The sequence below is a fragment of the Chlamydotis macqueenii genome, chromosome 4 (genome assembly GCF_036417535.1).
Source record: "Chlamydotis macqueenii isolate bChlMac1 chromosome 4, bChlMac1.mat, whole genome shotgun sequence".
NCBI classification, from domain to species: Eukaryota; Metazoa; Chordata; class Aves; order Otidiformes; family Otididae; genus Chlamydotis; species Chlamydotis macqueenii.
Window position 1 is genome coordinate 21,952,498 of NC_141559.1, and position 18,744 is coordinate 21,971,241.

At 41.8% G+C, this 18,744-nt stretch overlaps 1 protein-coding gene across 1 annotated transcript in view; it reads left to right on the forward strand.

Annotated features, from left to right (window-relative positions):
* The window catches only part of ADGRL3 (adhesion G protein-coupled receptor L3), a 553,885-nt gene that overhangs the window by 490,306 nt on the left and 44,835 nt on the right, over positions 1-18,744 (forward strand). The window contains exons 16-19 of the mRNA XM_086746193.1: positions 1,628-1,837; positions 2,337-2,557; positions 10,520-10,586; positions 11,974-12,065. Of these exons, the coding sequence (XP_086602319.1) occupies positions 1,628-1,837; positions 2,337-2,557; positions 10,520-10,586; positions 11,974-12,065 (590 nt within the window). The remainder of the gene's footprint in view (positions 1-1,627; positions 1,838-2,336; positions 2,558-10,519; positions 10,587-11,973; positions 12,066-18,744) is intronic.

Here is an 18,744-nt window from a genome sequence, read left to right on the forward strand (position 1 = left end):
AAGAGTGTTTGGGGGAAAGGAGCCTTCATCTCTCCACCTCCAAGTCTCCCTGGAGAGAAAACTTCCAGCATGGAAGAGAAGGAGGGGAAGGTCGCTTCTCATCTTTCATTATCATTTGATGCCTATCACTTATGCTGATAAAGCCAAAAAGCTGAAAGGTTTGAGTTGTTTCTCACAGGTGCTGACACAGTAAAGTGTATATCAGGCAAGGCCTGACATTTGATGTGGCTTTATCATGGGCAAGCAGGCAAAGAAAATTGGTACATTAATCACCTTTTCCCTCCATCTGTCATAAGCTTTTATCCCATGGGGAGGAAAATATTTCCAGTTTGTCCTTGCTTTTTGAAGTGTGATACTATTGTATTTGCCAGTGTACATAATGCCTTAAGTCATCAAAATGCCAGAAGTGGAGGGGAACATGCATCCCACTTATAACACAGGCTGGTGGACCACTAAGCTGAGTTTCAAGCCTCTCTGGTCTTTTTCAAAAGCCCCCAGAGATTTCCAGCCAATCTTTCCCTCTAACCACTTAACCTCACCATGTATTTCTCATTTCTTATTTACATTTTACTAAGTAATGATAGCTCTAATTTCACCTCATCTGGTGGAAACTTGAGGAGTTATGGGTGAGTTTTACAGCCTGAATAAGGTGGTGGGATACCCTCAGTGTCAGGGTCCCAGCACCCCCATCCTCTTTCTGGGAGGGACATGCAGTATAAGCTCAGGAGCAATTTAGCAGTGTTTTATCAACACAGCCAAGGCACATCTATGCTGCCCCTTGCAAAAGTTTGTTGCTGAGTTTGCCACTGCAATGGCCATGTTTGCATGGCTTTGAGGTAAAATCATGTTAAAAGTTCATCACAGGGAATCATTAGCTTTCCAGGCTGTCTTAAAATCACTGTTCTCTTGCAATTTAAAAGCAAATTTGTGTTAAAATATCTCTTTTTTTTTTTTCTGGGTAGCATTCCAAGGATCAGTCTGACTTCCCATGAGTTTTAAAATATAGCTTCAGGGTTTGAAAAAGAAAAATCAAATTTTCTTTCTCCTTCCCTGGTGAAAAGAGAAAAAAAAAAAAAAAAAACCAAGACATTTAAGCAATCTCTATCTGCCCAAAGCCTCCAAGCTCACACATCTCTGTGAATGTTTCAAGGAAGATTTTTTTCAGTGTTGGTAAATGGTTGTAATGGACTTGTTGTTGTAATCTCCATGATGTTGTTAGCATGAAACATTTTTACACTCAAAGCACAGCATTCAATGTTTCTTTATACTGTCTGTCTGCTCCTTTGCCATCTTTGCAAAAGATGGAGCTGTACGCAAGACTAGCTTTGACATCTTGATATTTTCAACAGCAGCATCATTGTTTCTAGGATATTTTGGGGTCTGAGTCTGTTGAGGGCACTTGCAGCTTGCCAGACACTTTGAAGTGTGTGTTTCAGGTTGCAGCTTTCTTGATACAGGATTCAAGTCTAGGTCCATTTAGGATTTTTGCTACTGATCCCTTGTGCCACAGTTTGGCAACTGGATACAAATATTTGGGGATTAGTCTCAGACAACCCCACTCTGTGTCTGGGATGGATTAGAAGTCATGCAGCATGCGACTGATGAATTTTTTTTGTTTTATCTTCAGCACAGCGATGCAGTCCATGACCTACTCCTGGACTTTATCACATGGGTTGGCATCCTGCTCTCACTGGTCTGCCTCCTGATCTGCATCTTCACTTTCTGCTTCTTCCGTGGGCTGCAGAGTGACCGCAATACGATTCACAAGAACTTGTGCATCAGCCTCTTTGTGGCAGAACTCCTCTTCCTCATCGGCATTAACCGGACTGACCAGCCGGTAAGAGGCAAAAGGCTTTCTGCTCCTGCCAGAGGCTCTTATCTCCGTGCACATGGGATGTTTGACTGTGCAGTGAGATATGTTCCAGCACTGCCTTAATTCTGTGCATGAGTCTTCATGGGTTTGGGCCCCTTGTTTGTTAACTGGGAGTCAGATGCTGATGCCTGCTGTGACTTCAGAGGCTGTATGTGCACCGTTTGTAAATAATGTGTGTGTGTATGTTTAATAAGCAGATTGTAAAAATGTGCTTATACTATGTACATCTTTATATGTTTATTTGCCTACCTTTGTATCTTTGAGAATAATTTCTATATGCAGAGATGTGTCTATTTTAAAATACTTCACACACATTTTCCAAGTGAAAAAAAAGTTCTTTTGGTGAAGGGAAAATAAGAACTCCCTCATCCTTATCAAACCTCCCAGTAAGAGTAATCCTGACTATTGTATTAATTCAGCATGGTACAAACACCTTCCCTTGCTCTTTTCAATCTGCACACAGATTGCCTGTGCTGTCTTTGCTGCCCTCCTGCACTTCTTCTTCCTGGCAGCTTTCACCTGGATGTTCCTGGAGGGGGTACAGCTCTACATCATGCTGGTGGAGGTTTTTGAGAGCGAACACTCCCGGAGGAAGTACTTCTATTTGGTTGGCTACGGCATGCCTGCGCTGATTGTTGCCGTATCAGCAGCAGTGGACTACCGGAGCTATGGCACAGACAAAGTGTAAGTGGAGCTTGACACTGCTTGGATCTGGTCAGGAGGGATGGGAGTGGGGACGACAAAGGGAAGTGAAGAACCAAGAGACCTGGCAGGCAAAAAAGGCTTGTGCAGGCAGAGGTCAGCCAGGAGGCATGCTTTGCCTTATCTCTGTGTCTCCAACACAGTCCATGATGATAGAGGACAAATTCCCCACTATGAAATGATTTGCAAAGGTATTTTTTGGGGGAAGTCAGTTGGGGAAAATTTTATCAGATTGTTGGGTAACATCAGCAGAGGTGGCTATCTCAAGTCTCAGTTTTGTACGGTATCAGCAAGGTCATCCTTCTCTAAGCACAGAGTATTTCTCATTTGGATGATGAAACACTACTTTCTTCTTCCTCTTTTTAAAGTGTTCTATCAAATTACCAGAGCCTGCAAGCCAAATAGGTGGTGACTTTGGAGTGCATTAGACTCTTTGCAAATTGGAACAGCCACATCATTTATCATTATGAATATTCTTAAATATTTTCAACATTGCTGAAGCTGGTATCAAAGCAGAATTTAGATGATCATGCAACACTGTCTAATGGAAAACAAAGGGAAAATCCAGCCTTTGATTTTCTTTGCCAGCTTTGTTACAATAGCACTAACAATGTGTTTTTAATGAATTTTTTTTTTTACTTTCCCTTGTCAGGTTGCCTTTCCCCTGTCATTTTAACTGAGTTAAGGGCTCAATCTGGAGGCACACATAGCAATGAGCCAGTGGCGTTTTTAAAGCTCTTTTTTTAGCATAGATCAGGTCAGGCCATGGCAGCAGTTGATATTCTATTAAATTCAACTGCAAATTTTTTGCATGAAACCTTATTGCTATATATGAACTTGATTCCTTGTGGAAGCAAATTTGTAGAGCAGTGGAGCTGCTCATGATCCATTACTGTGCCAGCAGGTAGGCTTGGATACCAGCTGGATATTTGCATCATGTTTTTCCCATGAGTAGAAGAATAGCAATTTGAATTTGTATAAATGTCATACTTTATGGAAAGGAAATGATCCACAGAGATAGAAGTAGGAGGGAGTAAGTTTTCAAGGATCTCTACTAATGTATCCAGAGTCATTTGACTGACTTTGACAGGCCTAGGAGGTTGAAGAAAAAGTAACACAACAGCTGATTACAGTTTCTGGAGAAGACTATTTCCATCAGCTGCCACCTGTTTTCTGCCCCAACAAACTCTTCTGTTCACATTCCCTCTTGAGCAATATATAAGTTCCCATTGAATCAAATATTGAAACATTCTGCCTTGTCCCTTTAGACAAATTAATTCTTACTGCGATGTTTCTACGGAGGACCTGTCTCTTCACAGTGGCCTACATGGGGCACATTGAGCCTCAAACATGTTACAGCTGGAAGGATTGTAAGTCTCTGGAAAGCCAGCTGAGATGCTCCCGCACATCTGTAATCACTGGAGCTGTGTCCGCACCAGTCCAGTTTTTATTCTGGTGTTTTAGTCGCTGCCTTCCATGCTGTTCACCCTGTAACTTCTGCAGTGTTACCATCACAGGGCTTGTAGCACAAGAATGATCCTTTTGACTTCTCTCTCAACATTTTGAGCTGCCTACCAAGAAAATCCAGCATTGCAGGTAGTTTGTGATGAAACCTAGCACCAACTGCGTTCTCGTACAGTACTGTATAACTGTTGGGTGTAGTAGTAAAAGGACATCCCCAAGCCCAGGGTGTCGCTTTGGACATAAGACAGCAATTGACTTACATCCACCCTCATCTTTACAAAGTCCCTCCTGATGCTCTGCAGGGACAACCAGAGCACCAATATAGGTTGTGGGAGATAGTGGCACACAGCAGGCTAGCTGTACAGAGTGGGAACATATGGCACCTAACCACAGCTCCCATAAAGCACCATGGCAGCTTTGCATTGCTAAAATGTTTCCAGTCTTGTTAAATGAATATATAGACCTTTATGATGCACAGCAAAATAAATATATTTGTCATGGTTGAGCCCTGGTCACCACACAGTTTCTAACTCCCCCTCCCCAGCAGAATGGGGGAGAGAAGATGGGAAGAAAGGAAAACTCGGGGGTTGAGATGAAGACAGTTTACTAAAATACCAAAGGAAAACTACAATAATAACAGAATGTAAGGATATTAAAATATACAAAATGAACAATGCACAATTTCTCACCACCCGATGTCCGAATGACCGATACAGCCCGTCCTGAGCAGTGATCATGGAAACAAAACAGAGCAGCAAGCAAAGGGGGAAGAGGGAGCCAGCGTGGTAGAGAGAGTGATGCCAGCAAGCAAGAGAGAAATGAGATGGAGAAAATGGAAAAATGGATGCCCTCCCCATGGGCAAACCCCACTTTTATACTGAGCATGACATTTATGGCATGGAATACTCTTTTTGGGCAGTTTGGGTCAATTATTCTGTCTGTCTTTCTCCCAGCTTCCTGCATCTGCACATTAGCAAGACTTGGAAAGCTGGACAGTGTCCTTGGTCCCATTAACAACAACTCATATCATCAGGGTGTTTTATCAACATTTTTCACATACAAAATCCAAAACACACCAGCTACTGAGAGGAAAATTAACTCCATCTCTGCTGAAACCAGGACAATATTTCATGGGATACACTGCCTTTTCCCAACAGACCTTGAGTGCCCAAATGTTTCCATGGCATGGGAGGCAGAAAGTTTGGCTGAAATTCGCTGGAGGTGAACAACAAAACTTATATTTTTGTTGAGAAGGCAGCAGTCCTATTTCTGCACCAGTAAAATCTCTCTTCCTCCCCACAGCTTAAAGTAGTACTTTTAATGATTAAGCATGTATATATAATATTTTGCAAATAAATATTTACAGTGATTTACAGAGCCTAAAGTATTTATTTATAATCTCTAATTCCAGAGTGCACAATTTTATCACATTCTCGTAGTGGAAAATAAAAAACATACAATATGTTTTGTATAACTATCATGCTCCATCTGGTTGATGGATGATGATGTATTTTTCTGTATAATGTTATTAGAAGGGTAGAACTGATTAGAATTTGTAGTGAACTATATGCCAGGCATACATAATTTGATTGCAAGAAGTGGCTTGGTTTTGCCAGGTTCTGTAAAACATCCTCTGGAATATGTTACTTGCCTCCCTCCATTATTTATTGCATTTGTTTAAGCAGGACTTACGGAGCTGTTTGTCAGTGTTATTTGTTTTTTTGCCTTGCATTTGGTGCCACCATTCATACATCCCAGAATGATCTGCTTGGACACTCAATGCAGGTTTTCTTGATTTGATTTTCTTTTCTAAATGCAACCCTCCTGTAACATAAGCCCAGATTACATAGCCAGGAACAGGCAGTTGTTTCTCTCTCTGTTTCTTTGCACAGTACTTGATGCTTGTGATTTTCTGAAGCATCCTAGTATTCGTATTGACATTTTGGAGTAGCTGCCCAGTAAAGATACTCACTTACACTTAATTATTCCAAGAATTGGAATTGATCATTTTCCTATTGCTAGTTCTTTGTTTAAGAGCAGTTCAAATCACTCATATTAGCAGTTCAAATCACTCATTTTATAACCAAGCAGCAATGTAGTGATTCCATTAAAAGATCATCCCATTCAGGCCAGCAGGGACTATTCATGTGAGGCAGCTGAGCCACGTTTGGCCCTTTCCCCTAAATAAATCAGAAATTTGCATCTTGCCTTGTTCTGATTGTAATTTCTAAAGTAAAGGTGAAAAGCAGGAAGCCTCACTGCAGACAGTGTATTCCTCCAGCATTGCTGAAGCGATTCTGGTGATGTTCATGTGAACTTCAAGTGACCATTTCTACAGGCCAGGTCTTCAGCTTCTGAGTCTTAAATGGCCACATCTTGAATTTTGCTGAAAAAAAAAATAGAAGATACTGGGATTGCTGTTTTAAAAAGTTGCATCATTTGCCCTGTCCTGTGTGTTAACCAAATCCATCCATCTCCTGGCCAGGTCTGCTGTCAAGCATTGTAGCGGGCAATGCTGCAAAATACAGAGGGAAATAGCATTTGCAGTTGCTGGTAGCGTTTGAAAATAACTTGTATCCAAAGTACAGTAAAAGCTGGATTCAGACTTTAGCAGCCTCCCTTTGAGAGGACTCACTCAAGTAGCCGGCCGTCCAAAATCGACAGCGAGAAGGTATTCTATATTCCCATACTGTCCTAGGTTTCATGTCAGTGCCTCTTACACATCTCAGAGGAAAGGGGCTATGCTTTGAATGGTTCAATATAGATAAGAAAATGTTCTTGTAGGTATATTCATCCACTGGTAATCTAATTAATCATGAGAAGAATCTCTCTATTGTTTCTCCTTCCCTCTCCCCCTTTTTGGTATGCTATAAAGCAGGATATATACATGGTAAGCAATCCAGCTGTTAGAAAGCAACATGAAAGCCCAGTGTATGTACACAGCCACCAAGTTCATCAGCCAGCCGCTGACATTTTATGCATGTTAATGTTACTCGGAAAATAGCTTCTAACAATACGGTCTGTCTTGAGTGGCTCCAATGTACTTGTTTTATTTTCAGTATTCATGCTGGATATTTGAGGAGGAAGCATGAACAATGCGGATGCTGGACTGCATTAAGCAGAATCTATATTGTACCCTTGAAAGGCATGTTTTGTGCATACGTATCCAATTACCACACCCAGACAAGGAAGTTTTATAGCTACATGAAACAAACCACTGAGCTCACATGAACACCGTGATATGTTTAGGGCTCTTCAAATTTTATGGTCCAATGGCAGCTAATGATTGTTTATTGGTTATATTTAATGCACACCAGGGATGGTTTAGTATTTGATTTCTCTTCATGCAGAAAATAGAGTAAACTCTTTGTAGTCTTTATTATTTGGGGAAAGCTTTAGGTGAATATAGCGACTTGTCACTGTGGAAAAGCAGGAAATGAGAAAGTAAAGGAAAGCAGCACCACAGAGCTCATTATGAGCGCTGAATACGCTGGTGTGACTCTTGGAAGAAGCAGGGGGTTTTGAACAGCATTCCCTGCATCCACAGACTTTCAGCTACTCAGCTGTGCCTTGTACTGAGCCCTGAAGCAGGTCTTTTGCTTAATGGGAGCGGAATCCAAACTTGCAATGCAGCAAGTCCGTATTCACAATGCAGCTGTGCATGGTGGGTCAGAAGTAACTCAGTAGCCCAAATTTAGCAACTTTGGGAAGTTGCCTGACTGCTTCCTTGTTTTGAAGAGCTCATTTATGCAGCTCATTGTGCATGTGGGTTTTTGTCTTTTAAGGGGAGAAAAGCTCAGTGTCGTACTTGTCTGATTAGCAATTTACAGCTCCTCAACGCAATTGACGGGATGCCTGTGTTTTGATGTTTTGGTCTTAATTTGCATTTTTAATGAGATTTGAACAGGTTCAAAGTTGCATCTCTGTGATGACCATAAAAAATCCCGACTTTTTAACGTCCCTCTGTAGATTAGAGGCAGTCCTGCAGCTTTCCATTTAGTTGCCCAAAACTGAGTGTCGTACATAGTTTCATAGAAAGGTGATTTTTCTATTCAGATAAATAAAAAATGACATCACATTCTTTAAAGCATACAGAGAGGCAAAAAAAACCCGCCGTCTCGGTTTTTTGCAAGCTGTACTTTTGCTTGGATGAAACCATCTCTTGTAAGAAGGGGACCCTTTTGCTCCATGCCTGACCCCCACTTATCCTGAGGGCAGGACCTGGCTTCTCTACTGTTTCCCATCCACATCTTTTGTCACTGAATTGTGCTCTACAATCAAAGAGACAGATTTTTTAGCAGAACAGGGTGGAAAATTTCATCCATTTAGCTAGCTGGAAAGGAAAGCAGTTGCTTCACGCTTCTTTGCTCAGCCCAGCGTGACTTTTCCCTTGTGCTGTATTTCAACTTTCACCGATTTTCCCCATGCCCCAGTCTGCATACATTCAAAACAGCTGCATCAGATGTGACCATATGGCTGACCATCATACTTTAAGGAGTAAAGAGAGAGTTTATGTCTTTTCTCTTCCTTGGGCTTTCCAAGAGCCGGCTCATTCTTTATGCTGAAGGAAAACCAAGTTGTTTGGCAAATAAAATGCACTGTACTTCCAACTCTTATGCAGCAGGGGCTGGGGGACGTTTTAAATGTTAAACTGGCAAAAAAGTTGGAAATGTTTTATTTAAAAAAAAAAAATCTAACCCTCTTGAGTGCTCTACCTCGCACCAGCACTCTTATTATCAGTAGAAAAAAGTTGTGGGGCTACGTATTCCCTGATTCATGTGGCAGCTAAGGCATAAGCACTAGTTACACTTTTTTCCTATGAGGTGAGGTAGGTATAAAGTCTGAAATGCTGTGTAAAGTGTGAGCTGCTGCTATACGGACGTCTTTTTTCAGGCATCAGGAGGAGGACTTTTTACAGGGACTTCATTATCCTTAAAATCTCTATTCCTCTGTCAAATCTAGTTGCAATTGGGTGACATTTCAGATGCTATTATGGGTAATACACAGATGTCATGATCACATAAACCCTTTCCTACAGGAAATCTGACTCAAATAGTTTCTAGTCAGTCATGTTGTTCCATTATCAGCTGCATCTAAATCACCTTGAAGTTCAGCAGCCACAGAGGAAACAAGATTCCCCTGCAATCGCTCTGAAAGCTTCTGTTTGCCTCTTGCATTAAGATTTTGATGCTGTCACATGAAGATTTTTGATGAACAGCAGTTCAGGAGTGACGATCGCAGAAGTGACGGTATATTCATTTGTGACAAATAGTGGTACAACCATATATATATATCGATACATCTTCACCACTGACGAGACCTGAAATTTTATGGTCGGGGGGAAGTGAGAAGCTTTATCTACATCTTCGAATTTATTCATGTCTTGGTTTCTCACAGTCATAGAGGTTCAGGGCATGTTTCATTCTCTCGGTAGGCAGATCTCTTCTGTGGGGCTGCTGGCACAGACCCTTCTGCCTGTCACAAAGTCCATTGGAAGGGAAAACTTTCAGCACGTGCAATAGAGCTGTCATTTGTGAGAACTGCCATCTCTTCTACCATGATACAGTTCCTGTCGCTTGCCTAATTACGAAATTCCTTTGGATGTTTAGCATAAGAGTGGTTTTATGCTTTCTTAGTCCTCTGTGTATAAACAGAGCTGTGATTTGCAGCGTTCCAAACACAAGATATTATTATTTTAAATGTCCTGCTAAACTTTCTTAGAATTTGTATTCATCTGTCTTGTAACCAGTCACTTTCATTTTATCTTCCTGTCTCCTGGAATGAACTAGGAATGGAAATGTAATTTCCCAAGGGCCTTAAAAAATGTGGGGAGTATTAAATGTGGTTAAAATTAAGTGATTAATAATTTAGTTTTAGGCCATGAATCAACTTCATGTGGTAGCACAGACCATATGCAACCCTCGAAACACTAGTGGAAACAAAACACTCCAGAGGTTCAGGGAAATAAAGCACTCTAACGGGGAAGTTGCTGAACCTGATTAAACCTCAGCCTTCTGTTATCCAAATTGTGCTTCCTATTTGCACCAAATTTGCTCTGATCTGCTTGCCAGAGAAATGTCATCTCACTTCACAGCTGACAGACAGCTTGCGTTGCATCAGAGCTGGACAGTGAAGAGGAGCTTAAAGTGAAGAAGCAGCTCCATGGATGTTCCTTGGATCCCTTCCTTAAAAAAACCCATAGTTTTAAGGGTTTTTTTTCCAACAGATGCAGAAAGCCTTAGCAACTAGGCCTTGTGCCATTTCTCTCTGCTTCCTCCAGAGGTAATTATCTTACTCCATAAATAGCGCTGTCAGAAATTGGGCACATAATTCAGCATTTAAATGAACAAGCAATGTAATATTTCCTGTCTCCCACCGGCATGTTTTGCAGCTCACATTCTTCTCTGTCACTCGCTCACTCTTGATGTATGTCCTGTGCGCAGTCCTTGAATGCCTTCTCTCCCCTGTGTTTCATTACAGATGTTGGCTCCGACTTGACACCTATTTCATTTGGAGCTTTATAGGACCGGCGACCTTGATAATTATGGTAAGAACTCCTAATTAACTACTCCATCTCTCAGGTCAAGAAATAAAACTTTTGCTGTCTCTTTATCTTTAATTTACACAGATTAATTTGAGAAAGCCATGTTCTTCTTTGACCCTACCTAGCACAAGCAATTAGACCCTCATTGCAAGAGGCTCTTGGCATTGCAAAAAACTTGATCAGAACAGGCTGGGGAGCTTCAGAGCAGGTGTTTGCAGAGTTTGGTTTCTACCATTGGACATTTAGAAGTGCCATACTCTATTTTGATGCCACTCACTGCCCCCTGCCCACATTTTGAATTCCAGAGTGAAGCTTTGCATCACTCATACAAAAAAAAAGGGAAATCTAGAGTAGAAGGAATGAAATGAAGTCCAAACTGGAAGAGGGGTTTGATGGGGGTTTTTCCTCCCCAGCAGAAGTTGATATTCGGTTAGCACATTGCCAGCATATCAGCTAACACCGCAACAAGTTAGAGAACCCAACTTTAGAGGCAGCTGGAGTTTCTTATACTTTAATTGCTGCAGTATGGCTTAAATAAACCATCCTTTGTTTTGATTAGACAACAGTTTGACTAGCACAGTAAACCAGGTGCTCTAACTCCAATGGAGACATTAACCCTGATTCACCTACTTTTCCTGCAACTGGTGGCCATTTCAGCAGCCTTCCATATCAGGGAGGGGGCTGTGCCACCAGCTACAACTGTTGGAATTTTTTTCCCTTAAGCAATTCATTCATAATATATGAAAATATAAAAATATATCTTCCCTTTTTTATTATGACTCAAACCCGGACCTGGGCTTTTGGGGGAACTTTCCAGGAATTGGCAGCCTTGTTAACACTGAGGCACTGAAACACCATCATGTCTTTTACAGAACAAATCAAACTCTTCTTCCTTTTTATTTTTCAGCTTTGCATTGGGCTAAGCATCTTCAGCAGTTGCGATTTCCCTGCCCATCTCCCCCATTACACCATATTTAATAGAAGCTTCTTTGCTTCATTAGAATGAGACTGCCTAAGCAAGGTGCTTGGAATGACTTTTCACAGCTGTACACCTCTCAGACACAGAAGAGCTGTTACAGCAAAGATTTTAAATTTTCCATAATGTAATTTGAAGCACTACAGTTGGTGTTGGAACCAGCCCCATATCAGTAACATATGCAGTACCACAGTTTTGGTAACACTGTGGCATCACCAGTCCTGCAGTATACAGGCCAGCCCACCTTGTAAAATGCATGACAACTTTCTGTGATTCAGTCAGTATAAAACTGTGCATTAGCAAGAGCTAATTTCCTACAGCAACTCATCTGTTACAGAGAAAAAGCTGACTGTCGCCCCATCATGTTGTGTCATGTCACGTAACGCTTTTATTTTCCCTTCCTTCCCATTGCAGCTTAATGTCATATTCCTTGGGATTGCTCTCTATAAAATGTTTCATCATACTGCCATACTGAAACCTGAATCCGGATGTCTTGACAATATCAAGTAAGTAGTTGTGGTTTTTTTTGTTTCTCTCTGCTTGTTTCTGTCTTGCTGTTTATGCCCCCCTTCCTCTCTGAGGAGCGTACAGGGGAACCAACTCTGCCGGCAGCAGTGGTAACCAGGGACAAATACTTTGGGTTATGGCACTGCAGAGTGGTTTCTAGTAAGTACTAACAAGTGACTGATGATGAAGCACTATCTTTATTGGGATTTGTCTGCCAGTGGTGACATTTTCCATTCAGTTTTGCATGGAGGAAGCAAAGTTGCATTTGCTGTCCTTGAAGCAGGTAACCTCCTACTCCCTGTATATAAAAGGAAATCATGGTCAATAATTATCGGCTAATTATTGCAGTCTCTACAGGGAAGGTGTTGAAATTGTTGATCATTACTATTCCTCTGTGCTCTGAGGTTGGCAGCCTTACTTCTTTTCTGTTTATTTTGGCCCCTGACAGACTTAATGACCTAAATTCTCCCCAGAATCCTGATTAGTTTCAGCAAAGTTACCAAGGGTTTACCCTGGGAGTGCCCACATCAGAGGATGTGCTTGCTAGCCATGTCATGTTTTGCCCTTGGACTCGGTTAACGTCTGAGCCAGGGCATCTTACTGTCTAGCAAGCTGCTTCATTATATTGATAGAATACTAGTGTCTGTCAGTGCCTGTTTATTCAGGCACTCTGCCTTTAATTACTTGCTTGAAAAATGCAAGTGGGATTTCAGGTGCAGTGCATGATAAGATGGGGAGCCTGCTAATTAATAAAAACATCTAATGAACTTCAGGAGGAGGAAATTGTTGGGAGTCAGCTCTTTACTGCCCACCCAGGAAAGGAGAGTGTTGTGTGACACGGCTGGAAATTGGTTCTCCCCTCTCTTCCATAGTGGGAGTGGGAGAAGAGCCGCGAGGGGAGCTTATTAGGAGATGACTGAATTGCACAGTTGTAAGGCAGTTCTCAGCGAGGTTATTGTTCTTACTGCTGAGCTGCTCTTGCGGATGCAGCTTTAATTTAAACTAAGTCAGCCTCCCTTAAAACTTCCCCAGCAGGGAAGACTTGCAGTACCACTGGTGTGCCACAACCTGGCATAGTCTTTTGGGTGAAGTTTTAGTTTCTTAGGTGCAGCTGCTTCTTTGAGGGATGGGAGAAAAGGGGACTGAAACTTGTAAAAATGCAGAAGACCCCAGTGAGCTCAGGGAACCATAGGGTGCCTATTCACCATGTCTGTCCCTTCTCAGGTTGTGGGCAGGCTGCTCTGTGGTGTGCCTCTATTTCTTTTGCTATTACTCCACTGTAAGATGAAATGGGAGAAGCGGTCTCTCCTGGATGTCCAGGACTAATCCCAGCATGACAGTCTTTCATTCAGTCTTGGATGAGGCATTAAAGGACTGTTACATTTAATAACACTTATTAATAGGACTACTTGTCATGCATTAGTGCTATGGGGTTGCTCATTGAGAACAGTCTTTCTAAGGTTACTCACACAAAATCTGTCTAGAAAGCCTTGCAGTATGACATTTAAATTAAAAGGGGGGGGGGAGCACAAAAACAAAGCCTTAATAGTTAAAGCAGAAATAATAATTGCCTAGTGAATAATCTTGCTTGTGCTAATCTCTAGTTTCTTTGTTTAAAATGCCAGGAATTTATGTAACCAGTTATGTCAATTAGAATGTCATTGTAAAATATTTTATAGGTTCTTTGGCAGATGAGTGTCTATTCCTGATTTGACTTCATTAAAACATTTTGAAAACACAAGCAATTAAAATACTTTTAAGTATGTTGCTGATACCCTTCCAAACATGTGCTTCATTACAAATTATTTTTTATGCTTGAAGAAATAAGAGAAACTGCATATAAATTTGGGAAGACCCCAAGCTGACTCTAGGAAGTTTATCAAAACAAGAATTTCAGAAGGGACTTGATTGTCATTTCTGAATAGAATACCTAAGCAGGACAAAGTTAAATCTCTAAATCCAAGGCATGTGTTGTCTTGATGTTGGATATGCTTGAGTTAGGTGCAGATTTTTAACAGAGGAGGGAATTTGCCTTTGAGGGAGCTTTCCTAGGAATGTGAAGGGCTTGCAGTCTCTGGAAAACTTTCAGGTAATATCATAGTTGTCTTCTAGGTAAAATCATAGTCTTCTAGGTAAGATCATGGTCTTCTCCCAAAGTTATTGGCTCTAACTCAGTTGCAAAATTTGTATGTGGTACAGCAGCTCTAGAATAAAAAGCCACAGACCACGTTATTTCACAGGTGACCAGGAAGATCCTTTCTGAGCTTACGTATGTGTATCTATATACAGTTGGTGAAGACACCCAGATCTATTTCTCAAGACGCGTGCTGCCTTTGCTGATTCTCAGCGTGGCCCCAGAGCCTTGCATCTTGTCTTATCAGGTTTTTTTAAAAAAACAAACCAGATCAAGGGCCTGCATTGAAAGGCCCCTTGCTGCCATCCATGTGTGACAGCTTTACGGCACAAGGGCTGCTGAATGGGAGTTTGTTCTCCCAGTTAATTTCCTAGCACTGCTCTCTATGTTAGCCTGTGGTGAAGCTCTCGCAACATAAATCCTGAGTCTGTTAAACAACAGCAAAATACTTGATTCCCTATGGCAACATAAAAATAAAGGCCATAAAATATTTTAATAGACTGTTAATAAGGGCCCTTGCAATCTGCTGCTTGCCTATGTCACTTTAAAGGTTAGAAACACATTATGAAGTATAGAAAGTAGAGAGCCAAATAACTCCACTTAAATTAATGAACTTGATAAGGGATGAGGTGTCACCTGGGATACCTTTAATTACTGCACCAACAGAAAAGCCATTCAAAGTGCAGTGCCTGAACCAGACGCTGTGTGGCTGAAAGATTTGTAGGCACTGTGCAAAGTTGTAAAAATAAACTTCCCTAACCTTCAGGAACAGTCCCTTTAGTATTGTGCCAGCATGGGAGAATCTGACATTCCTGCGGTGGAGCACTGGTTACCCAGTGTTTACCCTGCAAAACATTTGATGAGTACAGAGCTGGTTTATTTTTGACCAATGTTGACTTTTCCAACTTAGCCAAGAACTTTCAAGAAGGAAGTAGGGTAGCCACATATGTGAGTTCTTCCCCTGGTGCCGAGAGCATCCTCCCCGTATGGCAGCTTGGCACTGAGCCAATTCAGTGTGTTGCATTTACTGAGACAGCAAGGCTCATGCTCTAGTCCTGCTTTTGAGGCGTTTAGCCGGGAGAAGATGTGAGCTTCTGTACATAGGACATGTTGTTCAGAGCTGCAAGGGTTTCTGTGCCTGCTGTTGGTGCCAGGAGAGCAGACTGGCTTCCGTTTCACAACAGGTACCATCACCAAGAGGCTTTTACCTAGGACCTTTTGAAAAAATTGTTTGTCTTATTCTTTCAGTGTGTTTAAACAGAAATTTTAAGTGTTCACCCAGGGTGGGGATCTCTTCTGCCTTTTAAAGATCCCTTTAGTATGAAGTGAAGCAGACAAGGATGCCAAAACAGCTACCTCTTGAGTCGTGTGTGTAGTTTCTCCCCATGACTCCCCAAATGCATGGCAGGAGAGGATTTTCTTTCCCAGCCTTTTCCAATGGCTGTTTCTGGGCACTCAAGGTCCACTGAGGTCCAAGGTCCCAGCCATTGCTCCTTCATCTCTTCACAGCGTGTTGGCAAATATAGGTGAGCAGAGATGGGCAGTGAGGCGCATCATTTGGTAGCCTTGCCCACATCACTTGTATCTTGCTCGTGGCCCGTCTGAGAGTGTAAGTGGGATGCAAAGGGTGCACAAAATTGTTTGTGAGCACAAACTGATTCACTGTCAACAAATGTACCTAGGAAGACATTATTTTGGAGGATTGATTTCCCCAGCCCTTACAGGCTTGAAGGGAAGACAGATCTTTCAAGCCAGGGACTATGCAAGCTTTTTGGATGCCAAAAGCCTGCTGCACTGCTTGCATCTATAGCTTGCAAGGTGGAGACTATAGGCATATCAGTGTGGTATTGATGCACTCTTGCTAGCAGATGGTTCCTCACAAGGATGTGTTACCAGCTGGAATACTTTAGAGCAGCTGTGAGGCTGTTTTACTGGAGGTTGTTGCCGTGTGGAGTGATTTCTGGAGTCGAGCAGCTCATAATCTCTCTTTCACACTTATCCATTGTGCTGGGTAGATGTTAGATGTGCAAAATGTTTCTGACTGACATAGACAGAGTACATGGAATCTTTCTTATATTCGCATTCCTGTAGGAAGCTTTACATGACAAAGAAAAATACATCTATGTGTGAATAGTCCAGCACAGTTCTTCAGTTTTCGATCCATCAACTCCTTTCCAGGTGGTCAGGCATGTACTGTGGCTGCTTGTGGTCCTCGCACACCAAGTTTCATCTGATCTGTACCAGATGCTGCAGCATGACAAACCATTCACATGTTTCTGGATGCTTAACCCCCATTCTCTGTGCAAAACAGAGTTTCAGGTGAACCCCCTCCACAAATGCATTTGCACTGTGTGACAGTAGAATGTTTGTTCTGCAGCCATTTGAACAGTACTTATTTGAGTCATCCTGATTGTCGTAAAGGGTAAAAAAGGGGCTACACTGATGGTAATCCAGATATGCTCTTCACTACATCTACTGAAATCTGAGGTCCTGTCTTTGCTGTATGCTATTATGGTGGACAGTGTGGGATGTGTTAGCTACTGACATGGCAAGCTGATAGGAAATGGGGTGGGGAAAGCTGTTACTTAGTTAACAAAAGGCAAGTCCTGTAAGAGGATTGAAAGGATTCATCAATGAGGCCAAGCAGCTGCCAGGCCTGAAGTTACACAGGGCACCTCCAAATGGCCAGAGGGGAGAGGGTGAAACCTCTCTCCTAGCAGAGACCAGAAGCCATCCTTTCTCTTCCTTACAGATGTAACATTTCCTTTGAAGTTCTGCGGGTGCCCGTCCCCTCTCCCTCCAGCACTGCCTTGCTGCGGTTGGGTTTGTTAGCATTTCCCCCAGCCAGACCAGACTTCCTGACATTCTTCTGCACTGCAGTATATGGCCACAGAGATTTTATTTTATTTACTTTGGAAGGGCGACATGTTGGCCGTAGCTGCTAAGCGCGGTTGCGGACCCACTAGAAAGAAGGCAGAAGGCACAGGGCTTTGTCAGCTTGCTTCTCTTTTTGTCCCATTTTATTGCATTATTGTTTTAGCCAGGATATAACTTGGCTTGTGCCTAGGCCCCCTGGATGCTCTTTAAAAAGCACAACTCATGGGGACCCCTTCAAAGACAGTATGTTGGCCTGTAGTTCTGGATTTGTTGGAAAAGCTCATCCAGTGCAATACCCACCTGAAAGTTATCCTGGAAATTTAATTTTCTTTCTTTCAGACAGGGAGACCCAGAGTCTTAGCTGAGAGCTCCCTTTGTTGCTAAAGAGAGGCTATTAATTAGGAGCCTTGAGATAGTTTAATCCTGGCATCAATCACTGTAGTTTTGTTGCAGCTTTCTTCCCTCTTGTGGAAACCTGCTCCCTTCTCATCTTCTGCAACAATAGAATAAGCACTATATCAAAAACCTGAAATTCCCTGGAAGAAAAATGTATTTATTTTGAATACTGAGGAGAGAATGTTTTTAGGTATTGTGGCCGGATTCACAAGAACACAGACTAAAATCTCATTCATGGGGATGATGCAGAAATGTCCTCCACTGCAGCATTCAGAAATCAATCCCCAAATCACCAAAATGAGCCCCCCTCGGCTCGCTGGCTGCTGTGGGAGCTTCAAATGGTCCAAGGCTAAAGGCATACAGACTTGATTTAATGGATCAATTAAAAGTATATGTTCTCCAAAGTTTCTGACTTGAAACAAAACTCACACTGTACTCCTTTTTTTTTTTTTCTCCATGGGAGTCTCTTGCTCACAGGCTTACAGAAATAAATTTGAGAATGTGCAAACTAAAAGCCAAAAGTACGAGTCAAATGCAAAGACTCAGTGTTGATTATTACTATATACAACCTCAAAAAGCACAGGCTGGGCTCTTTTAGGGAGTCCAGCCCAGGCTGCGGGACGCAAGGAGTGAGAAATGAGGAGTCTCAGGCACAAAACTGAGAAGCTCCTTTTGAAAATATGCCTCCTTTACAAAACATTGCCATATCGCACTCTCCCCATATGTTGTATGGGTGTAAGTGATTATCTGCTCATTTTCTTGCTTCAAAATATGTATTTTATTTAAAGAGACATGACTAATCCCAGCCCCTAGATTAGCTTGTTGTTTTAGTCGTGCAGGTTTTCTTAAGTCGTAAAAAAATCCTCAGAGTTAGGTAGAAAATTGAAAGCAAAGGTTAAATAGAACTTCCAAAATTCATCTGCAGAAATGTTTAAATTAAATCCTTGATTTAACACGGCAGTATTGTGCTAGCAGGAACAGAGGTATACCAGTCTAGTTTTATTTGCTAAGCTGATTGAAATGCAGAAAAAGTAAACATCCTGGGTTTGGTGTGGTGAGGAATGAGTTAGACTTTTGAAAATGTAGGATTTTGTCTCCTTCAGTAGGAAAAGCTTACATTACTAATGCAGAACAATAATTTGTAGCAGGTATTCTTTTACTAAAGGAAGATTAATTTGTGCTTTATTCTAGCCATTTTAGAAACAAGTGAAAGTAGGGAGACAATAAGGATTATTTCATCTTTTTCTATTGAGATTTAAACTCAGCTATTG